The sequence below is a fragment of the Telopea speciosissima genome, chromosome 9 (genome assembly GCF_018873765.1).
Source record: "Telopea speciosissima isolate NSW1024214 ecotype Mountain lineage chromosome 9, Tspe_v1, whole genome shotgun sequence".
Classification (NCBI taxonomy): domain Eukaryota; kingdom Viridiplantae; phylum Streptophyta; class Magnoliopsida; order Proteales; family Proteaceae; genus Telopea; species Telopea speciosissima.
Window position 1 is genome coordinate 19,782,545 of NC_057924.1, and position 26,865 is coordinate 19,809,409.

General features: G+C 38.6%; 1 protein-coding gene and 1 pseudogene across 1 annotated transcript; one reads left to right on the forward strand and one right to left on the reverse strand.

The window, feature by feature from the left end:
- The first annotated feature begins 6,010 nt into the window (after window positions 1-6,010).
- LOC122639537 lies at window positions 6,011-8,662 on the forward strand (annotated as a pseudogene).
- Window positions 8,663-22,848: 14,186 nt separating this feature from the next.
- LOC122640721 (sodium/calcium exchanger NCL2-like) lies at window positions 22,849-26,578 on the reverse strand. Its single transcript, XM_043833965.1, has 7 exons — window positions 26,098-26,578; window positions 25,751-25,969; window positions 25,315-25,496; window positions 24,482-24,627; window positions 24,130-24,394; window positions 23,763-24,044; window positions 22,849-23,097 (listed from the first exon to the last, which is right to left on the reverse strand). The coding sequence occupies exons 1-7, from the start codon at window positions 26,522-26,524 to the stop codon at window positions 22,849-22,851; spliced, it is 1,770 nt and encodes a 589-aa protein (XP_043689900.1). The 5' UTR covers window positions 26,525-26,578.
- Window positions 26,579-26,865: the final 287 nt, after the last annotated feature.

Here is a 26,865-nt window from a genome sequence, read left to right on the forward strand (position 1 = left end):
GGAGATGATGGGGGGAGGGGATTGAATGCATTCAAACCATGTCTAGGCTTCAGAAATGATACCATTCAGGTTTTACCCATGGATCGTAAACTCGATCGAAACCTATCGAAACCGTCGAGGTGTTTCGGTTTCAACAGGTTTCGAGATGAGTTAGAGTGAAACTTTTTAAAATCCCATAACTCGACCTGATTTCGACCGTTTCGATTAGCTTGGCCAATTGATATGTTTTTTTTTTAGTTTTAGCAATACACAGACCAAGCATCTTTACTTCAGACTGCAAAACCATATTACACTTTGTTATCTTTCTTTTTCCCATTCAAACCAACGACAGCCTCATCTTCTTCTCCTATTCTATGTTTTTGCTTCTTGTTCTTCAATCCTATGTTCTGGAGCATGGTCAACTCGCGAGGATCGGATACTTACTACCTACATTAACATTCATGGAGAAGGGAAATTGAGAGATCTCCCTCAAAAAGTAGGTTTAATTTCTCTATTCTCTGTTCTATTCCGTTCCGTTCTATTGCACCTCTTTAATCTTCATCACTACATGTATATATGAAGCTTATTGTCATGGTTTTGTAGGTTTGAAGCGAGGTGGGAAGAGTTGCAGGCTGCGATGGTTCATGATTGAACTACCTGAGACCAGATATCAAGAGAGGCAACATTTCCAAAGAAGAAGAAGAGCTCATCATCAGACTTCATAAGCTGCTCGGTATCAGGTGACTTAATTAATTACCTGTCTCTTCCTCTCCTATTTGTTCTTTTTTTGGCCCCATTATGAGGAAAGCAAAAAGGGTAGTGTTTTCAAGACAAACCTGTGACTTCTCGTTCTTTCTCCTTTTTTGGCCCCATTAATAAAACCTAGAAAGTTTCTTGAGGGTTCGCTTCTACATAGATGTGGTGATATAAGCCAACAATAGTGAATTGACCATGTTACCCCTACTAATATACTTTTGTGGTTTATGATATCTAGTATCTCTTTCCTTCCATTTCAAGAGTATCATCAGATTGTTTTATATACACCATAGTGCACATCGTTATTTTATCAGAAAATAGAACAAGAAACTGTTTTGTTGTGTTGGGTTATTATTTATTCATTTGTTTTAGGGTTTTACGGTTGAAAACAGAAAATTCGTTCTCAATGTGGGTGTCCTTGATCTAATGGTATGCAGAAGAAATTCAGTTGGGATTCTAATATTATGTATGATATCATCTCTTCATTTATCATGTTATTAGTCTAAGGAGACATCAAGTCAACATGACCTTATGTACATATAGGCTGTGTTTGTTATATATTCTTGGAATGCATTCTCTGCCGATTTTGTATTATTAGATTGATACAAAATCAATCTAAAATGCATCGTATCAACACGTGTGTTAGTAAACTTGGGTCAATAACCACAAATACTATTTTCAGTGATTTTTTGGTGAATGTAATTCATGGATTATGTTTAACATGTGAATAATAAGCAACCTCCAAAAAATTAAACCTAAAAAACTTTATTTTGGGTTCGAAACCTTGGTTTCCCCATCAATGGGAAAAAAATCTCAGGTTTCGACCGAGATATGGTTGAAACCGAGACGAATTCGATTTTTGGCTGATCGAAACCTTGTCGAAACCCGAATTTTAGAACCTTGGTTTTACCAATGCAACGATAAGAATTTTCTAATTTTCCCGTGATTTTTCGTGCTCTTCCCAGTTCGCCAGTGAGTGCAACGTACATTGGAAGGCTAGAGTTGTTCGTCCGATGTGCGTTGCACTCATTGGCGCGTCGGAGAGGATCTGGACTCAAGAATAAGCCACTATGGAGTAGGGATGTAAATGAATAGCCGAAATCCATTTCCGTATCCATTTAGCACTATCCAAATCCATTTGAAAGCTAAACAGATATGGATATAGATAGGCTATAGTTATCCGAAAAATTATATTTATATGTAAACAGATAGAATATCCGATCCGTATCGGTGTGCATATCCATTTAACACTATCCGAATCCATCCGAAAGCTAATCAGATACGGATGCAAATATAGCACTATCTCAGCCGAATCCGATCCATTTACATCCCTACTATTGAGTCTAGTTTGAATTAATAAAAAGAATTATTTAGTCTTCTTATTTTTTTGGTAAACAATTATTTAGTATATTGGAGTGTATTCTTGTAGGAGAGTCTTTTTTTTTATTTTTTTTCTTAGAAAAGCAAATTTTCACCTATCGTTGTCTCTAGTACTTTTGTGTGTACGATGATGTCACAGATGAAGAAGGAGAACAAAAAGACTAATGATACCTTTTTACGAGGCTAAAAATAGAATTTAACATTTTTTAACAAGGTTAAAAATGTGTAATTTGTCAATGCAATGAATACCTATGTGGTACGGAAAATTATCACCTCCAGTTTGCTGACCGGCCCAGTTTCCCAGTTCCTCTAATAGGGGGATGGTGGACCCCATCTGGGTAGAATGTTTGGGCATGGGTAGAGAGGTCATTTCAGCCCCCCTTTGTTAGAGGAACTGGGGAACTGGGCCGGGCAGCCAACTGGAGGTGATAAAGATCCTGCGCTGGATCCACCCATGCATTGACAGGTACGTACACCATAATACAGGGGTGACAATTCTGGCCGAACCAATCGGACAAATCAAAACTGATCGATTCAGACTGAATTGAACTGAACATTTTTTGGTTTGATTTGTGGTTTTTATGAAACAGTAAAACTGTAACTAGCCTAATTGAAACCGATATAAAACATAGATCAAAATGGATTAAATTTTTAAAAAGTAAAATAATAATTATTTCCCAGTATTTTTTAATGTATATATATATGTAAAACCGAAACCAAATAGGTAGCGGTCCGATAATGTCCGATAAGAGAACGTTAGTAAGTTCAACTCAATAAAAACCTAATCTAAATTGGATTGGAATTGACTTTCTGGCTTAACATTTTGGTTTAGGTTTCGCCTATTACTTAGCCTGAAACTAGTTCAACCCGACCAATTGACACCTGGCATAATAGTGCAGTCTATGTAGTTATCAATTTCCACATACTTTGGAAGAGCATTTGTCAATTTTTTACCACATGGACAAATGATGTGTCTATTTCGACCATTAGATTCTTTATCAATAATGAAATTGTTTTTATAAATTGTGATGTAGAGAAATATTAATAAATTCAAAGAAATTTATACCTATAATTCTATGGATCAACTATGGATTATTCTCGCAAAATGTTGTCAAATGGGACCTAAGGCCATTAATTATCGAATGGGAAAAAGAAGGCTGCCAACTGGGTCTGGGTGGCATTGCGACACAGCCCCCCCCCCCCCTCCCTAAAATGAAAACTTTCATTGGAACAAGTTATTTAAAGCAGAGAGAAATTGTTCCTTCCATTTGTTGCCAGGAAAACACAATGTAGAAGGAATCTATATCCTAAAATTGTTAATTGAGAATGTTCAAACATTGTAAGATAGGATAAAGTTTTCCTCCACCTATAGTGGACGGTTCACCCACCATTCTAGAGTTCACAAACCCCTTCTAGGATTTTTGTATACCCATTCCTGCTCTTTCCCGCCCCTCGGTGAATGGGATCCCATTCACCGTGGGTGGAGAGAAACTCGGTCCATATAAGATTGATTGTAAAAGGGGAATCGAAAAGTTAGAGGAAAGAACAATGACAAGAGGGACAGATGAGAATTGTTGTAAAATTGATGGAATGCAATGTTACAGAGCAGTACAAACCTTTCATAGAAATCCATTCGTAAGGTTGAAATATGTGATCTCAAAAGATTTTTAGGTCATACACCCCTTACGAGTATTGTTCAATTTACATCCTCTAACGAATGGACTAAGCCACTCCAAATGATTAATGTATGTGTCTATCTTTTTCCTTAAATTTTTTTTAAACATAAAAATTTGAATTTTTTTCTTTTTTATCTATTCATTTCTTGTCAACCATACCTAATCTAAATGACATGCAGTAGACCAGACTGAGAGTGTACAGAAAAGCAAAGATGAATTGTTTATTTGATTCATTGACTTGGGAAGAAAGAGAGAGGACCGCAAACCCCAAATTTCGTCAAAACACATTCCTTAACTTGGTCCCCAAGGAAAACCTACATCTCATTCTCACCGTCCACACAAAAAAAGAAAAAAAAAATCCCCACTAACAAAACAACAAGGAATTGTTTATTGAATTATTTGACCAGGGAGGAACAAAGAAGACCCCCCAAAAATCTCTTGGAAGTAGAAACTTGAATCATAAACTCGCCTTTGAGGTAATATATATCTAACGAAACAACAATGCAGCAGAATGTCGGTTTGCATAGAAAATAAAAAAAAAAAAGAATAAAAAAAAAGAGAAAACACACACACAAGACAATAATTTAAGTGGTTCACCCTCGAGAAGGTAGGCTGTATCCACAGTTAAGTGATAGTCCAGATCCATTATTTCAATGAAGAAAATTACAAAACCTCTCATAATTTCTCAAAGTAATAACCACTATATATAGCATTTTCACGCATTACAATATAGAGAAAACCTTAACCCATGAAAGTACAAAATTGCCCCTAGAAGCCCACACGGTCTGGTCTGAGGAACAAACCTACATAGGACGAATAAGATATCAAATTGACGATCTCGATGAGCTCTTCAAGGGGGACGTATGCACTTTTTGTCCATTTTCACGTCTTTCAAATGTAAAACAGCCCGTAAAAAAATCAACAGTACTTTCTAGATTAAAACTGAGACCAGGCTTCACCAATAACAATATTCATTGCAAAGGAGAGAAGGGACACAACAAATAAGAACAAAGTAAGAGAAGAATGGGAGGGAGATAGAAGGAATTTAATGGTTTGTGTGTTTCCCAGTTTCCCCCAAAATGAAAAGGTAAAATTGGGATAAAAAAAATAAATGGCAAGGGTAAAGGAGTCAGGTTTCGGTTGAAACAATGTTAATTTATTAGTTGTATATGTGGCTCACAGAGGAATTGCCACGCACGCTACTACTCAGATCCTCTCCAGCGCATATCCGACAACTGAGAGCATCTGGAGACTACCTAGAGTGCCTCCAACCATTGGATGCGCACTGGAGGGGCTGGCGTGCTGGAGAGGATTCCTTTCCTCAAAATTTTATCCCTCAATGTGGGACCTGGCTTTCCTCCAGCCATGGCGGGAGCTGGAGGATCCAGCCCAGCCAAAACAAGGGGGTTTGGTCATTTCATAGGGTGGGCCCTCTTGTGAAATGACCCAAACACCCCTATTTTTGGCTGGGCTGGAGGAGAGCTGAATTCCTCAATGTGGGGGCACATAAGCCTACCTTTCCAGACTTTTCGAGTACTGCCATTTGTCCTGTTTGTTCTCTTTATTGTTTTCTTTTGCAAGCTCTTACACTATGTGGGACCTGGCTTTCCTCCAGCCATGGCGGGAGCTGGAGGATCCAGCCCAGCCAAATCAAGGGGGTTTGGTCATTTCATAGGGTGGGCCCTCTTGTGAAATGACCCAAACACCCCTATTTTTGGCTGGGCTGGAGGAGAGCTGAATTCCTCAATGTGGGGGCACATAAGCCTACCTTTCCAGACTTTTCGAGTACTGCCATTTGTCCTGTTTGTTCTCTTTATTGTTTTCTTTTGCAAGCTCTTACACTATATATCAAGCCTTCTACAAATGGTCCAAACAATGAATCTATCAACTGTGAGTTCATTAGTCAAACACTTGTGAGTGATTCCAATTGAAAATGTAGACAGTGATGTCAAATTCACTAAAGCAGCAAAAAACATAGGTAGATGCATGTACCCATCAAAGAAACTCAATTCCTTCCAAAAGACTTGTTCAAAATTATGTTTTTTAAACAGTTTGTGGTTCTTATTAGGGGCAACACCATTTTGACTACATTAAATTGAATTCCAAAAGAACTATCTTTTTCTTGATACCCAAGTATCTCTTGTCCTGTCAAGACTATTTAGCTACTACTCAATCTCTTTACATTATCTTCACTTGTGCTCTAACAGAGAGAGAGGTGGATGGAGAAAATGAAGGAAGAGGATTCAGGGGAAGAAACCCATGTTTTAGTTTTCCCATTTTCAGCTCAAGGCCACATAAACCCAATGCTGCAATTCTGTAAGCGTTTAGCCTCAAAGGGACTCAAAGTTACCTTAGCCATGACCCTCTTCACCATCAAGTCTGCACACAATGAAGTCAGCAATGTTAGAGTTGAAGGTATATCTGATGGCTTTGATGAAGGTGGCTTTAAGGAAGCTGAAAGCTCAGAAGCTTATTCTGAGCGTTTCGAGGTTGTAGGTTCACAAAGCTTAGCCCAACTAATCGAGAAACAAGAAAGCTCTGGTTCCCCTTTCAAGTGTCTCATCTATGACTCTCATATACCTTGGGCACTTGAAGTAGCCAAGCGATTTGGCTTGGTCACAGCTTCCTTCTTCACTCAGTCATGTGCCAATGATGCCATCTACTACAATGTGAAGAAAGGGCTATTGACAACTCCTGTAGAAGGACCCACTGTTTCCCTTCCTGGATTGCCAATACTAGGAATCCAAGATCTACCATCCTTCATCTATAACTGGGGTTCATATCCAACTTTCCTAGATGCTGTTTTGAATCAGTTCCAAAATGTTGAGAAAGCAGATTTTCTTCTCCTTAACACATTTGACAAGTTGGAAGATGGGGTATGTAGGTCTTTCTATCCCTCTTATACACAGTTTGTTTAATATTAGTTCATTTGCTTAGAATACTTAAACCTCCTTGCTCTAGTAGGACTGTTGATGAACTTCTCAAAAAGCCTCAAGCCACCAAATTGAGATGGTTATGCTAATATAACTAGAAAAGTCTTCTTTCCAACAACCATTCAACTGTTAAAAAAGACCACCAAGTGAAGAGTGGCTGTAGGTCGATTTTGTATTCTCGGGCGAGAAAAATAATTATTTTTATCATCCAAAAATGAAAATGCGAATTGACTTAGACTGCATTCCAAGAATGCATATCAAACGCTGCCCAAAAGAGTCATCTTTGTTGATGAGTAACACTATTAATCAATGTTGATGGAACACTGAACGTCGTTCAGTGTTGTTTATATCATGTCCTCCACGTACTACAATCACAAAATCAGAATAAAGTAAGGAGAGAAACACTGGGGCTGAGTCATGCCACCGGTCACTCTCCTTATGACCTTAGCTCTCCCTTACTGGTGAAATTGGGGTAGTGTGAATCAGTCTTCCAAAATAAAACAGCTCCTATTGGCCCTCTAGTCCATGTGCGCTCGCTGACTAGGTCCCGTAGGATACTTTTGGGGTTATGTTTATTTTCAAAAACAAAAACCAAAACAAAGAGGAGGATTTCGTTTTAAGAGAAGAATTGAGATAGAGAAAAGGAGCTAAGAGAGAGCTAGAATCCGAAAATTTTGATGCAAATGAGTGTTAGTTATGCGCTACCCTTCTATTTATAGGGGTGCCCTTTCATGACAACCCTTTGAAGTGGTATGCCCCAAGGATTTTTAACCTTATGAAACCGAAAGGATCGGAAAGATTTCAAATCAGCCTAGTGCAGCTCAGCATGCCCATGTAAAAATAAAACCCAGACCATCGAAACATGGGTGAAGAGAGTCTTTCCTCTAAGACTCCCTTACCAATCCTCAAGCAATGTAGGACTAAAGTTCTCAAGGCAAAATGCTATATATATGAAAGAGATCATGATTTATCACAACATTTCCTTCATTTTTTTCCAAGCATGTAAGAAATAATTATAAACTAACCATGGCTGTACAAATTTTGTTTTCACATGTTCATTTTTAATTATGATGGTAACCCATCAAACAGTTACTCAAATATTAATTGCTTTTTTGATATCATTAACAACTTATTGGTTACAATAGGTACTGAAATGGATGTCAAAGATATATCCAATCAAGATAATTGGACCAACTGTGCCGTCAATTTATCTGGACAAACAGGTAGAAGATGACAAAGATTATGGTCTGAGTCTTTTTGAGTCAAGCAAGGAGACCTGCATGGATTGGTTAAATATGAGAGAAGCTGGATCTGTTATCTATGTATCCTTTGGGAGCATTTCTGAACTTGGAGAGGAGCAGATGGAGGAACTAGCATTCGGTTTGAGGAATAGCAATCACTATTTCTTGTAGGTAGTGAGGAAATCTGAGGAAAACAAGCTCCCTAAGAGTTTGGTTGATGAGGATAAGTACTCCGAGAAAGGGTTGGTAGTAGCATGGTGTTCCCAATTGGAGGTGTTGGCTCACAAAGCAGTAGGATGTTTCATGACTCACTGTGGATGGAACTCGACAATTGAGGCTGTGAGTTTGGGGGTGCCGATGATCGCGATGCCACAATGGACAGATCAAACCATGAATGCAAAGTTTGTGGTGGATGTATGGGAAGTAGGAGTACGAGTTAAATTGGATGAGAAGGGGATTGTTAGGAGGGAAGAGATAGAGAAATGTGTAAAGGAAGTTATGGATCAGGGAGATAGAGGAGAAATGATTAAGAGAAATGCTTTTAGATGGAAGATGTTGGCCAAAGAAGCTGTAGATGAAGGGGGGAGTTCAGATAAGAACATTGAAGAATTTGTAGTTTCACTTTTATGTGCTTGATTGTGTTGTTCTCATTAACGAATTTGTAGTTGTTTCTTTTACAAGCACTTTAAATTGGTTGATATTTATTAGTGGATTTTCGTCCTCTCAAGTGCAGCCCAGTGCACCTTTAAAGTGCGTTGGACACTTGGGAGAATAAAAATCCAAATCTATAGTGCGGTGCACCGTCCGAAGCACTTTAAAGGTGCATTCACCGCACTTGAAAGTAAAAAATCTTTAATTATTATATTTTGGAGTGAAAGTTTTGAAGAATTTTTTTTGACAAGCATAAATTAATGATATTGTTTCAAGGAGAGTGCCGAAATGGCAAATCTAGGTCATTCAACTTGGGAGATCTGGTTTAGTCCCACATCAGATGTGTGCGTGTGATATGTGTTGTATATTCGCTATTCCAAGGTCCTAAAAGTTGGTTAACCTTTTGGGATTGGGGTGTGGTTTGTTTGATTTATGAAAAAAAACTCTCCGGAGATCTAAGATTAGTAACTCTATAGGGATAAGGTTTAGTCCCACATCGGGTGTGTGAGTGTGGTGTGTGTTGTGTATATCCGCCATTCCACGGTCCTAAAAGTCGGTTAACCTTTTGGTATTAGTGTGTTATTTGTGTGATTACACTTTCATAAAAAAAAAACTCTAGGGGGATAACCATTTTCCTATCTACCTAGTATATATATATATATATAAACCAAATAGGAATCGGAATCGGACAAATCCTGTACAAATATTGATTTTTAGAACCGAGGTAGGACTTGGTCCGATTCTAGACCACACAAACACTCTTTGGAACCGAATAGAATACCCGGTTCTAGACGGATTTATACCCTTACCCTATCTGTCCTCACAAGAAACATTTCTACTCTTTCTTATGATTCTATGGGGCCCATGGTTGAGGTATCGGGTGATACATATCGATTTTGCAAAGTGACCAACCCCGATACTGTGCCGATACCGTATCAAAAACATAGTACGGATAAGGGGTAAAATGGTCAAAATCCAATTTTTTAAAGGAAGAATTAGGGATAAATTTGTTCATATGGTCGATCTGTGCCGATACCAATCCGATTTCATAACGATTTCCAAATTGACAGATACCATGGTGGGCCTCTATATCACGGAACGTGCATACGAGGTTGGTTGTGGGGCCCAGTAAGTGGTCTAGATTTTCAACTTATTTTTAAATTATTTCATAAGGAGGGAGCCAATCAGTCAAAGATAAGAAAGATAGCAACGAACACGGGTCAAAGACGAATTTTTATCCTCTCCTGTTACAGCACCGTGCTGTAATGCATCGTGTGGCTGCAGAGACCATGTGCACCATGTGGGGCCTGTTGTACCACATGGCCTCTATAGCGCCGCGCGATGCAGTACAACACCGTGCTGTAACAGGAGAGGATAATGATTCATACGATGAAATGATATTTTAGATAGACTATGGGCAAGAGATACGAACCACTGAATAAGACAATAATAAGTGGAGAGTTTGACAGTTGAAAGGAACTTGAACTTGAATGACAGTTGAGGGATGGTATTTTTATTCAACGCTCGCTTCCTGAGCTTGAAAAGCTTCCACACCAACATGTGGGGTCCTCAGTCAAACTACAGACCACAGAGTATCGTGTGGATCTTATGTATACAGCTTATATCTTGATTTTTATCTTCTCTAAGTGCAGTGCAAGTGTCCAGTGCACCACACTTGAGAATCCAACCATCCACTCAATACTTGAGAATATAAAAAATGAAGAATGTTCTCTGGGCCGCAGTGCAGCCTGCTCCCAAGCACATGGGCAGCCTATGCAGGGGGCAGGGTAGTCATTGCACCCACTCCCATGTGCCTGGGTGCAGGCTGCGCTGCAGCACAGAGAACAGTGCCCCTATAAAAAAACATCACTATCCATGCTTTTACGGTTGGATTCTCAAGTGTGGTGCACTGCTTGATAGGATAATTTTTGCTAAAATCTATGATTTCTTTTGGATACCATCATTGGAAAATCGTATTTTGATATATGCGGAAAAAAAAAAAAAAAAATAGACAAGACACAAAACAAGTTGTACTGAGTTATTATAGAATTGTTAGTTTTGACTAGGGGGTGAAATATGGTCGGATCATTACCCCCCCCAAAAAAAAAATAGGGCGGGGTTGGGCAGGGTTTTTTAAAACCCTAGTCCAAAACCCTGAGTCCTCTAAGCTCAATCCAAGCCCAACCCAGCCCTAGGTTGGGTTGAGATATCTCAGCTCAAGCCCAACCCTAACGGGCTCAGCCCGGCCCTAATTGCCCTTGATCGGGCCAGGTTGGGTTGGATTGGATTGGATTGACCCTGATTTTTGCGGGCCTGGTTGGCCCTGATTGACCAGTCTCATGTGGTTGAGTATTGGATTGTTTCATACTCAATTGACTATTAGATTTTTTCTTTGGATTAAAAACTTAGACCCAATCTTAAAATTTTAAATACTTTTGTTCAGTAGATAATTAGCGTTCTTTTGGCAAACCAATAGATAAATTACATAACAAAAATTTCAAAATGTAATCAATAAATTGTAATGCATAACCTTAACACAGGGTTGTGTCGGGTAGGATTGGGCTTAGCCCGAGGCCTCAACCCTGGCCCAGCCCGACCCTGACCCCATGCTTAAAAATTCAACCCTAACCTGCCCTCAGGGTTGAAAAATCCAGCCCAGGCCCTATTCAGGCTTAAGGTGGGTTTAGGCCGACAAGGCCAAACTTACACCCCTAGTTTTGACGAAGTTGTGAGAAAATCATCAATTCCAATCACAAATCTTAAAAGAGTATCGCTAATCTTCATTGATAGGGCAGGTTGGAAAAAAATCTTTTGTAATGAAAATCGTCTCACCATATCTCATAAACGTATCTTCAATGAGTAATGGTTTGAAACATTCAACATCACCCCAATCAAAGTGAATAATAGCTTGGAATGATTACACACATTGAACAAATTTGCATTGGAAAAAAGTTCTTGAGTCATTAAGTCATTGGTATGAGTTTAGGGTGTTTGTTTTTCATATTATCTGTATATTTTTATGATTTTTATTATTTTTTATATGAAACAGAAAATAAAAAAAAAATGATTCACAATGACCAGGTTTGACCAAACCGATTCACCAAGCTTATCTGGACCAATCTAGTCCAATTCCGATCCAATGTAAATCAGAATCAGCCGAAACTAATTCGAATCCCGATTCCAAACTTTTAAACACTAATCCTTTGAGATTGAGAGCAGTAAAGCGTAGCTGTAAGTAAAATTTCAGCAATCTGCCCAGTGCCCATCATCAACTAAAAGGATAAATATAGGCGATGATACATGGTTGCGAGTGATACCAAGCATCCTAAGCCGCAGTTGTAAATTCAGGGACAGAAAAAACTAAAGCACAGAGGATTTATTTCGTAAGGGAGAGGGTTTTCTAAAATGGCAACGCGGCATCTCATGCAGTTTTTTTATTTTTTGGTAATAGCATTTTATTTAGTAACGTGAGAACTCATGACTGAAGATTACATAACTCCAAGATCCATGTATCAGAAATGGATCAAACTATCATACACATCACCGATAGGGCCTTTCTTATCAAGGAATCAGCCAACTGTTATTCTCCCTTGAAACAAAAAGAAAACTACATGTTTTCAAACAAGAGGAAAGATAAATAATATCTTCCAAAATAGGACGGAGGTTAAGCGATGACGAAGATAAACATCCCTGTAGATAAGTGATGATGCTCTTATTATCGGACTCCAATTGTACACGATTGTAACCCTCCGAAATAGCCTCCAATAGTGATGATTTTATTGCCAAAGCCTTCTCAATTGTAGAATAGTTGAAAACCATGGGAATAGACACAGCATGAAGAGGTTTTCCATGACAATCACGACATATAATGCCAAGTCCACCGCATGATTTGTTTGATGGTAAACTAACATCACAGTTGATCTTCACCACATCTAATGGAAGAGCAATTGAAAACGACACAGCATTCGAAAGAGTAGGAGAATCCACTCGGAGAGACACAAAAGGTTGAGCATTAGAAAACTCATAGAAAGCCAAAAAAGACACTTGTATTACTTCATCTGGTTTCCAATTTCGATGCCCAAACACCTCATCGTCTCTTCCATCGGATCATTACTTATTATGAGTCAAATTTATTATAAAATGAGAAAAAGTTCTTTGAACCGCTTGGCATAAGGTATTCTAGCATAGTAGCATTTATGTATCTATCTCTATCTCTTCCTCTCATGAAAATTTACTTCTTGACTTCTAATGTATGACATTTTACCCCACCTCGTAGGTGGGTAAGGGTTCTCTATGCCACTTGTCGGATAACTTTCTTTCAAAACAAAACTGCAGAAGCAATCAAAAATATCGCGTGGAATCTTTACTTTTTTTTTTCTTTTCTTTTCTTCTCTGTCGGCAATAAAATATCTGAAGGGTCATGGAGTTATAGTCGGTACTCGGTATCACCAAACTTTGTTTTGATTTGATTTTATTGGATAGGTAGTTTCTAGTAGGTAGTTGGAAACGGGGGACTGAAAAGATAGAGAGTTGTGGTTTGCAGTGCACCACGTAGCGCCATAAACAACCGCACATATACGTCGCCGTCAAAGAGCTTTCCCTGCAAAACCTTGCTGGTCTGATCCGTAGGTATAGGTGAACGTACGTACGTGCATAGGATTTCAATTCTTCGTAGGTTGAGGGATTCTGATAATTTTCCCAGGTTGAGTGCCCTCTTCCAGCTTGTAATGTGAGAGGCATCCACCAGTTCCATTTTGAGTTCAGAGCAGCTACCCACATGGGAAAGGGTGGGGACAGACCTGACCCCATGGGTAGCTGATCCGGATTCTTCTATTTTTGCCATTTATAAGGGGAAGAGGGATATTTATGAAAACAAAATAAACATGATTGGTTATGAGGTGTACGATCACCGGCACGTAAGATCTATAGCCAAGCTGGAACTCTGCTCAATCTCTTAAACGGGTTATTCTTAGTTTATTATCCAACACACCTCTTTTTCCCTCGGATCATTATCCCCTCTAGTTTTCTACCTGGCCTAGGTCTCCAATTCCCATAACAGGGGGTGCAATGACCACCCTATCCTTGCCTGAACACTCTGGTCGAGTGAGTTCCACCCCCTTATTAGAGGGATTGGGGAACTGGAGGAGATGATTTTCCCTCTTCCCCCTCCCGCTTCTCCCCTTCTTCAGAAAAAAAAATCTCATGTAGGTTATGGAGAGGGATCAATATGCCATTCGTGTGTATTGTCATTTCTAACGTCAAACCAATGGCGAATAGAAGGGAATGCCAAGAAAAAAAAAAAAACATAATGAAACAAAAATATGTTAATGCAATGATTTGTTTTTATATCTATCTCTTTTCTTAAATCCAAAATTTTTTTTCTTTTTTATTTTTACTTTTATGGACATCCAAACAAAGCCTAAATTAGGAGTGTCAAAAAACCCGGCCAGTCCAAGCCCGCCCAAACCCGCCCTGAGACCGGACAGGGCTAGGTCGGGCTTGGGGATAAGCAAGGGTTGGATTGGGTTTGATATTTGCATGGCCCTGGCAGGGCTGGGCCGGACTTGGGTTGTGGCCTTGACCATGGCAGGGCCAGTCCAAACCCGTATTATATAATATGTATTTGTACAATAAATAGAAGATGTGCTTTAGTGCAACGGTCAAGGTTGGTCTATGGTAACCAATTGGTAACTGATTTGAGTCTTGAAACTTCTTTGTAAAACGAAAAACTCAATTTTTTTTTATAGTTTGGGCTGTGATTGGGCTTTGTTAGTGCGACAATTGGGTCATATTCATGGTCAATCAGGGCCGGGTCAGGCTTGAGAAAATCCTGCCAGGGTCAGGCTGGGTTGAGTGTATGCTTGGCCCTGGCAAGGTCGGGCTGGGCTTGGGTTTAGGTTAAGTCTCTTAGGGTTGGGCTAGGGTTTAGGTCAAGCCCGGCCCAACCCAGCCCATGACACCCCTAGCCTAAATTATTTAACAAAAACAAAATCCCTTATTTCATTTAAAAAAAAAACAGAAAAGAGAAAAGTTCTCTATGGGAGAGTGTATTGCCCAAGCCCAAGAGGAGACGCAATGATAGTCCCACCCCATGAAAGGTAGAAATCCTATCCCCCCATGATGCCAATGCGCATGCTACCATTGGCCCCCGCGTATACGTAGAAACCACGCTCCGCCCACCCCCCCCCCCCCCCAAAAAAAAAATCTCTTATATATGTTGGGTTCCATTTTTCTTTGTTCCACTTGAGGCATTTGGAGGTCCCATCCAATGAGGGAACACATTGAGGGGAACCCCTCGCCAATGGGGCCTAGATCCCACAATTTAAGGGTGTCAATCAGTCGGTTTGATTTGTTATCAGGCCAACCCAAAACCAAACCATTAAAGAAGTTTTCGGTTTCGATCAATTTCGATCTGATTTGATCCAACTTTTTTATCGATGGTTTTTAATCAGTCTACTATCGGGTTCGGTCCTGTCCGATTTTGTGTGTTTACATATATGCATAAAGAAATTAATGGAAAAATCGTGATTTTTTTTACTTACAGTTTCTTATCTTATCAATACAATCTCAGTTGGTTCAATCCAATTTCTGGTTTGGTCGTTGAATTCGGTTAGTCTGATTCAATTTCTATTGATTCCATAAAATCTCAATCCAAAACCAAATAGATAAGGATTTGGTCCAGCTGAACCAATCTATTTCAGTCAGTCCAATCCGTTTAGGCTGAGTTTTGACACCTATACCACACTGACACACTCCTCCCCTTTGTTTTCTTTTGCAGGACCAGAATCAGGAGATGATGGGGGGGAGGGGATTGAATGCATTCAAACCATATCTAGGCTTCAAAAATGACACCATTCAGGTTTTACCAATGCAACGATAAGAATTTTTTAATTTTCCCGTGATTTTTCGTGCCTTCTCCAGTTCGCCAGTGAGTGCAGCAACGCACATTGGAAGGTTGGAGTCATTCGTCCGATGTGCGTTGTGTTACGAAAACAACGCTTAGAATGCTGTTTTGTAGAAAGAAAAACGAAAATAGAGAGAGAGCATACAACGCACAACATAGAGATTTATGTGGTTCACCTCCAAGATAGAAGCTACGTTCATGGCCGAGCAGTAAAACACGTTTCACTATTTCTCTGAAATGTTACAAACCCTCATAATCCTATCTCAAAGAGATAAGAATAATATATAGAAAAATCCTAACCCCAAAAAGTACACAAATGCCCCTAGCCCAAAAATGCTAAAAACCTGGGCCAGACCAAAACATAACACATGACTCAAAAGTACTCATTTCGAAGATCTTGATGAGCCCGACACAACTCCATGCCAAAAGAACCCCGTCATTTTTCGGCATTCCGAGAACGTTTCGAGGCCGAAACGGCCCTCCGAAGGTCTCAACTGCATTTTCTGGGCCAAATCAAGCTTCACCAACAACACGTTGCACTCATTGGCCGGGCGGAGAGGATCTGGACTCAAGAATAAGCCACTATTGAGTAGAGATGTAAATGAATAGTCGAAATCCATTTCTGTATCCATTTAGCATTATCCGAATCCATCTGAAAGGTAAACAGATATGGATACAGATAGATTATAGCTATCCGAAAAACTATATTTACATGTAAACGGATGGAATATCCGATCCGTATCTGTGCACGTATCCGTTTAACACTATTCGAATTCGTCCGAAAACTAATCAGATACGGATGTGAATATAACACTATGGCTCGAATCCGATCCGTTTACATCCCTACTATTGAGTGTAGTTTGAATTAATAAAAAGAGTTATTTAGTCTTTTTATTTTTTGGGTAAACAATTATTTAGTAAATTGGAGTGTAATGTTGTAGGAGAGTCTATTTAAAAGTCATGGAATAATAAATGGTGGGGAAAAGATTGTCATACCAGTGTTAATTTCCCTCGCACATTAATTAATTTTTTTTATATTTTCGCTAACCTACTTTGAAAACGTGAATCGCACATGGATGATACTCTTTTTTGAACACCTATTGGTGTGGTATGCAGATTCCTCTCTTAACTCTCCCCAAAATGTAATGTTGTTTTATCAGTATACTCTTTGTGTGTTAATTTGGAGGTTTTGGTTTCCTTATAGTAACCTACTGCACCTCATTTCATCTAAGGGCATCACTTAACTTAAGATAGAGAGAGGAAAGTATACGAAATATTCGTCGCCGAGTTTTAAAACAAGATAATTTGTTACATCTACGTAATACAAAAAATTAATTACAAAATAAGAAGATTTACAAGACAAGTAGGTGTAAGAAAAAACAAATCTACTTGTTTTCTAATTAATTTTCATGTCTTGTAGATCCAAGTAATTTCTTTGTTTTAAAACCATGTTTCCCACCATAAACTTGACGAAATTTTGCCGAAATTTCAAGATTTTGGTGGTTTCAACCTGCTCGAAATGAAATTACATACGAAATATAAAACATTCATAGTCTCGACTGAGATTTCAAATTCAATGATATTTCGGTATTATTTGTACCATCACGCCGAAACAATACAAAGCCTTATATAAAAAGGCACTGTCTCGTGAGTTCACTTTCATACTTTGATTGAAACTCGACTATTTCGTTGGTTTCGACTTGGAGAAGGGGAAAATTGTTGGAATCTTACTTTTTTGCCACATCATCCCTCCATACTACTAGAGTACACTACTACGGGTTATAACATCACTACAATGAGATCAATTGCTACTTACTGAGGAAGATTTGACTACATTCAACCTTGTCAAGTAAACTTTCTGTTTTTTCTTTTAACTTGCATCGTGTAAGGCCAATCTTCTTTCCTATGCTGGCCGATGGGTCTTGATAATCGATTTTGGCTGCCACCCCGGCTTACCAAATGTCCCATTTCTTGTTCCCAATAAATACCTGTCAAGAGTTCGATTCTTTTTCCCTCTGGTTTTGGAATAATGACTTTGGACACAAAAAACACTGCCACCTTGTTAGCTGGGATAGAATTTGCAAACCATTATCTTTTGGCGGCCTAGGGCTGCGGAAATCTTTGACTCAGATCAAAGCACTCATCCTCAAGTTGGGCTGGCGATTGCTAACTGAACCATCTTCGGTTTGGGCTCGGGTATTGAAAGCCAAATACTTCCCTAATACCTCGTTGTTTGATCTAAAGGTTGCCCGGAAAAGAGGATCTTGGACTTGGAATAGTATAGCTAATATTATATCTGACCTTAAGAAAATCTCTTTCCGTCGTATTGGTAACGGTTCTTCAACCTCCTGCTGGCATGACCCTTGGATCCCTGAAGGACCAGGTAAGTCTTATCCCCAGGTGATTCATCCCACTCCCAATTTTCATTTAGTGTTAGATTTGCTAATTAATGGTAGTTTGTGGGATTATTCCAAGTTGTTAGCTTGTTTTCGTACTAACAATTTCAATGCTATTCTTGGAATACATATTTCTCCTTCTGATGATACTTGGAGGTGCACCCTGACTACAATTAGTAGGTTCTCCACCAAGAAGGCTGCTAGTTTTTTAACCACCTCTAACCCCCCCTAACTCTTCTACTTCCAAATGGTGGAAATTTTTTTGGAAATTGCAAATTCACCCTAGATTTAAAATCTTTTTTTGGCGTGTTTTACATGCAGGGATCCCCACTCGAGGCATTCTTTCGAAATGGATGGCTATCAAGTCTCAATGTGTTCTCTGTGGCTCTTGTGTTGAGTCCATCTGGCACCTTTTCTTATCTTGTGATTGGATTTAGCACGTGTGGGCTTCTGGTCCTCTGGGACAAAGAACTGAGCATTTCTTTGCTCCTTCTTTCATCGATCTAGTTGTCTCTTTGCGTGGCTCCCTCGACCTGGATAGGAGTTCTCTAGTTTGGTTTTTTTCAGTTTTTATTATCACTTGTTATTTCATTTGGGTTGTAAGAAACAAGGTACTGATGTGCAAGGCTCCGGCTGACCCTAAGTTGGTCTTAAACAATGTTTCCAGATGGTTATTGGATATGGGGATTACCCCACCTGAACCGCAACATTTTAATTCCTCCTCCCCGTTAAGTTCTAATGATCTCTTATTACCACCTTTTAATTTCAAAATGTTTGGCTTGCTGATCACATGAATTTTTGAACCAGATCTTAAATTACCCCGGTGGAATTATTATATTTTGGTGAATGGTCAAAGTGTTCTAACAGATGCAGGTAGTTGTGACACATAGGATGTACAGCAGGCAGAACTGGTGGCTTTTTTGGAGGGCTGGCATAAAGCATGCCTGGTAGGGTTAGAGATTACTGATATATGGTTAACCAATGGCACAGTTTTTAATATGCTAACTTTTCAATCCTAATCCCCTATATTTTGGACTTTACTGCCTATCTTTCTTACTCTAGCGGATGTTACGCAACACTTTCTTAATTTAACTTTTCATCTGTATAGAAGTAACTGTCAGGACCTAGACCCAGTGTAATTCTGTCGGTAATATATATATTTTTCTTTTCTCATCGAAAAAAAAAAAAAAAAAAGTAAACTTTCTTTTTCCCCAAAACTTTTTTTTTTTGAAACAAAATATGACAAATACTTGTGGTATGAGGGTAGATTTTTTTATATGTCAGACACTGGAGGCCGATCTACGACCTCACGATGCCCCAAAAAAAAAAAAATGGTCCAAAAAATTGATTTTTTTACAACAAAAATATGATAAAATTAGGTTAATATAAATTGGATAGGGCTCAATTATATATATGTTAATCATCATTGGCCGACTTGTGGCCTCACGGTATCGAAAATTATTTTTTGTCAGTAAATCATTATTTTTAATTTTCAAAATTATGAAAAGTATTAAAAATAGGACAAAACAAGGATAATATTCTCTTTTATTTAGAAAAATAAAAGAAATATATAATACAACAATTGAAGCACATATGAGACTTCAAATGTTGTACCATATTTGATTTTTTTTTTTTTTTTTTTTTTTGGTATTAGGGCAATATTTTATTGAAAGAAAATTATAGAAATTATTTTTAATTATGACAAAAATATAAGGGTTAGGGGAAAAATAATAAGTGCCTACATAATTGTTTTGGTTTTCTTATTTTTATGCTTCTTAGTTAATAATGACTTTCTTTTTCTTTATGCAACAGTAAGGAAGTGAGAGGGCATCGTTGCCGGTTCGGAGTAAATGAACATGCTGACTGTATGGACATTGATAGTTTGTCTAGCACTCTGAGAGGGATGAGTATAGGGGATAACAGAGGAAGTGGGCACTGATGTGCTCCATACTTTACCAGAGAGAGCCTCCTCTCAAAGTACAGGCCATATGGTCATTTCACTAGCGTTGGGAAACATACATCTTCTTCCCTTGTTCTCAATTTTGAGTATGACGCCTACTCACAGTTATAGAGATATATTGAATCGTTCTTTGTCGACAGCTTCTTCTCCTACCTAGCCCACCAGCCATACATGCATCCATTCCCATCTTACGAAAGTGGTTCAATGACTTGTTCTTCACATTACAATGACTTATACCCTAAGATAGATTACATGTAGTATGTAGATGAGACCATTTACAGGGCAGTTGTGGAGGACTATTTTTGTTTATTCTTGAATAATATGAGGTGGCATGCATATATCATGCAAACGGAGGATAATGCACGTCGGCTCCATTAGACCATGATTGAACTCGATCCAGCGTGCCATAATTCATATCAGCAGACAGTCAAAACTCATAGTATTGTATTGTTGGGACATGGAAGACTAGGGTATCTATGACATATGTATTGGTCACTATACTTGAGTGTCTATGTAATATTAGGGTTGTAAACAGATCGGATTCGACTCGGATAGTGCTATATCCGCATCCGCATCCGCATTTGATTAGCTATCGGACGGATTCAGATAGTGCTAAACGGATACGGACATTGATACAGATCGGATATTTTATCCGTTTACATGTAAATATAGTTTTTCAGATAGCTATAGCCTATCCATATCTGCTTCCGTTTAGCTTTCGAACGAATTCGGATAGTGCTAAACGGATACGAACACGAATACAGAAACGGATTTTGACTATTCATTTACACCCCTATGTAATATGCATTATTCACTGTACTTCTTAGTTTCCACTTTAAGTTTTTAATTATTTTTTAAAATAATTTTTTATTATTATGAGTCTTCATCTATTGTTGCATAATTTACTTATTTTACTTGCCATTTATATCTCATAACACTCAAACAATGTCTAGAATAAGCAATATTACATAAGGACCAACATTTACTGCCAACTAAAGGTCTAAATAAAAAAACATCAAATTAAATGTGTGTTTTTATTTATTTTTTTTAATTTGAAAATTTAAATATATGTATTTTAAACCTACAACAAGCTTTCTCTAAATTTTCGAAACCAGCTGGGACTATTTACTCACCAAAACATCAAATCGAGACGACTGAGACAAGTTTTTAAATCTTGATTGGAACCCATCATATTGAGTTTACTGAAGTCTAGAGTATAGTCTACATCGCTGAACCCGATTGCAGCAGACCTTGGGAAACAACCACGGACGTACAATGGCCAAAGAGACAAGTTCATGGGCTCCTACAAGGTTACAACGGCCAAATTATCGCGATATTTTTAGGCTATTCTTGGGCTAGACTGTCAGACTTGTTGCCTGGTACGCTTTGGCTGAAATGTTGGACCAACAATTTTGGGCTGGACATAGACGTCAGGATCAGCCCAGCCCATGGCCTGTAGTCGAAGTTCCACAACCCGAGAAAGGTTAGTTACACAATCCCATAGTTTTTCTCCCATATAAGAATTAGAGAAATGGTTGAGCACAAGTGCCCCTCTCTCTCTCTCTCTCTCTCTTTTGAAATGACCCTGCCTCTCATGTATGATACCTCATCTCTCTCCCCTATTGGTGTCATCCGTTAGTCCGCAACTTAGAGGCACAAGTCCAAATATAGCTATCTGGAGACATTAATCAGGGCAACAACCTGACTCCAAACCATGGTTTTAGTTCACGGTAATGGATCAAGTATCGATCACGGTCAATATAGATACAATACCGGTACGTATCAGACGGTATTGGTCGGCCAAAAATAAAAAATAAAAAAACCAACTTCTTAATAGATTCCAACGATAAGTAGTATTGTATCAGCATCGGTCATGGCCCATATCAATATGGATAGGCCAATCGGATATCAATACCTAAAACCATGGTCATAATGTTCTACTGCAGTTTTTTGTCTTTTTTTGGTAAAAGCGGGCTACCATCATACTCTAAGCCCATATCCACTTCTTTTTTTCGGTCTATCCTACTCAAGGGCCTATAGGCCAAGGGGTAAGGCTAAGACAAGCCCACAATCTACAACTAAGGGGGGGGGGGGGGGAGAAGGAAGGAGAGAAAGATGCATTTTTTTTGGCACAAGATGCAATCTAGGAGAGTTGATCCCTTGACCTCCTGGGGGAGTATGCACTCAACCAACAATGCCTCCAACCAACCAAACTAGCGGTTGTTTGCGCCCATCTCCACTTTGGAAGCTTAAGCTTTTATGATCACAGTAAGTGACAACCCCTAGTTCAAGACATTAACAATTGGAGTTATATAGTTTCCCTTCACCCATGGCAAAGGAGTTAGAATTCCTTCACCGATGGAAAAGGAAGAATTCTTGGGATGGGCACCGATGGATTTGGGTGAAGGTGGGGATGGGGGTGGGGGGGAAGGGGGGGAGTAATAATGACCCTAGGATGGTGGGTGAACCCCAATCCACGGGAGTAAGAAAACTTTCCCCTTAACAGCCCAAGCGCATTATATATAGTTAAACACTTACAAGGGAAAAATGGCAGAACCATCATTGATCATGGGTTCAATTTTCAATCAATCTTTCAAATGATCCATTGATGGACACAGGTATAGCCTGAACCGTGCAATATAACGGAACAATGATTTTACATAATATAGAACCTCCCTCGTCCAATAAATTTTTCTCAGAGAAATATAGAGAATCTATTTTTAGAAATTAAACTACCAAATGGATATCTTATTCTTGAAATATTTCAGATTGATGCAACCAAAACAATTTCAATTTCATTTGATAAAAAATCAATTTGTTGACTATTTCATGAAATCAATCTAAAATTGAAATCAAAATCATACCAAATCAGCCCAAATTTAGGACATGCAATTGGAATATTGGGTTACTCCCTATACAATCTCCAAAGGCATTAAACCCCAAAGAACTTTAATTAATAGTCCTTAACATAATTAAGACCAGTGCAACTTATAATTTAGGACATAAACTAGTACCAAAGAGAAAGGGTAGAGAAGATAAGCCACAATAGATGTCCAAACAGGGAAGGTGTGCCGGAAGCTTGCAAGAAGACCCATCACCATGCAAACAATGAAAACAACTAGCACTTCAGCTGAGAAGTTCCATGTCAAGCCCCGAGCATAAACAATCGTTAAAAACACAGATAAGCCTATGAGATTGTTCATGAAGATATCACTGTAAATCTGCACAAGCAGCTCCAAAGTTAGCTACACATTGATGACAGACTTTTTGCAATTTATCAACTAAAGAATAGAGCAAAACACCAATCAAAGCACGAAAAGAAACAAGAACAAAGCAAGATGACACAGAGATATAACATGGTTCACACACCAGTATGGTGTGCTACATCCACGGGTGAAGGCGAAGCTGTTTCACTATGTAAATCGGAGAAAGTTACAATGGAGAACTCTCAAGAACACCCAAAACAGCGCTGCTGCTCTCTCTCCCTGAAACCCCCAAATCTTCCTCTCTTTACAATAAAGCGAGTAAAGAACATAAATACTTCTCCATCGGATCTGGGTCGATCCATCGGGTCGGGTCGAACCACACCCCCAACGAGATCAGTGATGGGCTCCGCTACCATCACAAATCTCAGAAAAAGTTCCATTCAAGTCGCCACAAAAAATGTCGAAGCGGGTCATTCTTCGAAACGGGTCCAAGAATTCGAGACATACATAACAGAAAGAAATCAAGTAATGGACATCAAAGCAAATAACAAAACCTCATAATCTATCCTATCCATGTGTATGTGATTCAGTTATGATACATAGAAGCTGGTCTAAGGAAACCACATGACTAGGTTCTAGCTATGATACATAGAAGCTGGCCTTCCTTGGTAGAAGCTCACCTCAGATAAAGTTAAAGAACAAGTTCTCGGAGTCTTTCGGCTAGCAGTGCTAATTGCTGATAGTGCCTCTCTTGAGTTAGTAGCCAAGGGGACTACTACAAATGCAACAAAAAAAGGAGGGATTTTTGCAGCAGTTGAGAAGCCTTGAACAGCATCCACAAGAGGTTCTGAAAGCAAAGCTAAGATGATCATTCCAACCAACAATTCTAATACAGCTTTCATCAAAGTCCATGTATGGTTCTTTTCCATTAACTCATCAGTTTCAACTTCTTGCCAAATTTCCTGTAGTCATTCAAAGGATGTCATAATTATATATATAAGAGTTGAATGGGATCTAGAAAAAAAATCTAATTTTAAGTCTAATCACCTGGTAAGCCTTGTCATCTTGAAGATCTTCTGGGGCAGAGTACTTATCTGAAACCATATTCTTTGCAGTTTCCATCATTTTCTTGAGTCCATTTATGAACTCTGTTTCATCAATCTTATTATCACCATCTGCATCAAATTCCTTCATTAGTTTCTCTATTGCTTTCTTAGTGTCCATATCTCCAATCTTAAGTCCTTTGAGTACTTCTTGAAATTCGGTGATTGATATTGCCTCGTCGTTATCTTGGTCGATTGCCCGAATTAGCCTGTGCTTAAGAGAAAAAATTGATCAAACAATAGAATACAGAATTTCAAATACTGCAAGGAGTGCAATATTGGAAAATATAATTTACCGTCTTATAGCAGATACATTAGGTGCACCATTACTGGTGAGGAGATTTCCTAGGGCATTATTTTGTATATGCTTCAAAATATCGATCAGTAAATACATTTGCTTCACATATTCTAGTTTCCTCATTTGAATCCAGGGTGTGATTTCCTGTGACAATATTCAAAATAGAAAGGAGGTTTATGTAACAAAATAAACATAGGGAAAATGTCCTAGTGATCATGTCAATACCCCAAAACCCCTCCTATCATGCACCCTACAACCTTTACCAGCCAAATAGTGGGAGAGCCTTGGCAGAACGATTAAGTTACGCTATAGCAACCTGTTGGTTGCGGGTTTGAAACTTGGAAACAGCCTCTCTTGCGAAGCCAGCTGCGTACATTTGCCCCTCCCAGACCCTGCAGCAGTGAGAGCCTAGTGCATTGGGACACTCTTTGACTGTTGGATAGATGGAGTAGCCCTTGATAAAATTTTGTGATCTATCTCAAGATATATAGCCCATTAGGTATAAGGCTTTCTTCTTGGTTTTTTAATGGCCCTTGTTGAATTGAGTTCTCCTTTTGTTTTATGCAATTTTCAAGGGAAATATGATGACATTTGCACTTATATATCAGATTCATCTGAAATTTGGTCCACAGATAGACACTGATGTGGACAAAATGTCCACCAAATTTGGAGGTATTCGAACTGCCACGTGATACTAAAATACTGTTATATGTCAGGATAAAATGGGGTTCTGTGGGTGATGGTGTGATGAAACCCTGCTCCCTTAAGTATAATATTAAAACAGAACTTAAAGAACAGAAATTATGCTGAAACTTTTAAAATACTTAATACCTGATAGATGAAGTAGGAAAGAAGCAAGACAATGCTAGTAATAAGAGCAATCAAGATCACAGTATGATCAGAGCAAATAGACTTGAAAATTTGTGGTAGTTGCACAATAATGAATGGGACCATAGATAGAACCATGATTGCTGCTAGTTTACTTGTTTCCTTATCAGTAGTAACCCTAGAACCTGTAGAATAGAAAAAATTTTCAATGATTTATTTATTCATCAATAACAAAAGATTATTGGAACCTAGTTTTAGGTTTTAACCATCCATCTCCTAAGGAAAAAATTTGATTCGAAGATAAAATTGTCATAAGCAATCAGGGGTAGCATATGCTAATAGCAGATGTAATGCAAAAGTTTACTCTTAACAATATTTCTACCTCATCCCTCCCTGATCATTATTAGTTTAAAAGTCTCTGGAGGGAAAGAAAACATACTAGTCAAAAAGGATCTTATAGATCTTGTATTCTGCAAGTCTTGAGAAGATGAAACTTCTGATTCATTAGAAGAGGAAGAGGAAGTTTTATCATTCCTGGCCACAAGAATGCAAGTTCCCCATATTAAAGTCAAAAGGGTGATCGTTGAACCAGCCAGCAATCCCACTCCGGTGAATACCCGTTCTTGAGCCTCCTCTTTACTCTTAAAAAGCCCAGAGACTGTCAACCAAATAATATATAACAAATCAAAATCATCTTCTTCTTCTTCTTTATCATCATCATCATCATCATCATCATATTCAAATTGTTGGAGAAAATTAAATTAAAGTACAAGAAGCAGAGCTTACAAAGAATGACAGTGGCCTCAGGTAGAACACCAAAAATGTGGAAGAGGCTAGAACCATACCAACCATTGCCAATGATCTTGTATAGTGATTCTCTGCCACTAGTGACATGACACTCACCCATGAATAGCATGTATCCATAGAGTGCAACAAGGAACAAGCCGGTTTCAACGGTATCAGTGCAGGGAAGGAAGCTGAATAAGCGCTCACAGGAGGGTTGATCATCAGAAGAATAATAATGGCTCTTCTTAAGAAGTAGGGAAGGAGAAGGATGAGATTGATGATCATCAATGCCATTGGAAACTAGTTGATCATCTGATGAGGAACTAATGTTATGTATAAGAACGCGGCTTTGTCCCTCTCCCACAAACAGTACTACTAGTAAAATAAGACAGACAACAACACAATAGAACATTTTGGCCTTTGCCATCTTCCTCCAATTTCAGCACCAGCTCTTCTAGTGCTGTGATCAGGGACTTGTGTCACAGAGTATTATTGTTTGGCTCTCTCATTTCAAGTCTTCAAGAAGAAGTTATAAATCAAAAAGACACCCGGAAGTTGAGATTTGAGAGATACAATTGAATATATAATACCCAAAGTCAAGGTCTTCAAATTTTATTCTTAAATCTTAAATCAAGTCTATAGAATTTTTACTGTATTTTTAAATTATAATATTTAAATAGTGATGTCAATGAGATGCTTGCCTGGTCCCCTATCACATGGACTAACCCATGCACTGTCATGTGGTAAATAGTAAATCATTGTACTTCA

Excerpts from the sequence above, each read along its gene's own strand:
- LOC122640721 (XM_043833965.1), bottom strand. The coding sequence starts at position 26,524 with ATGGCAAAGGCCAAAATGTTCTATTGTGTTGTTGTCTGTCTTATTTTA. Across the intron at positions 25,970-26,097 it reads TGAGGCCACTGTCATTCTTT|TCTCTGGGCTTTTTAAGAGT; the intron begins GTAAGCTCTGCT and ends TTTGGTTGACAG. Across the intron at positions 24,045-24,129 it reads AAGATGACAAGGCTTACCAG|GAAATTTGGCAAGAAGTTGA; the intron begins GTGATTAGACTT and ends GAATGACTACAG.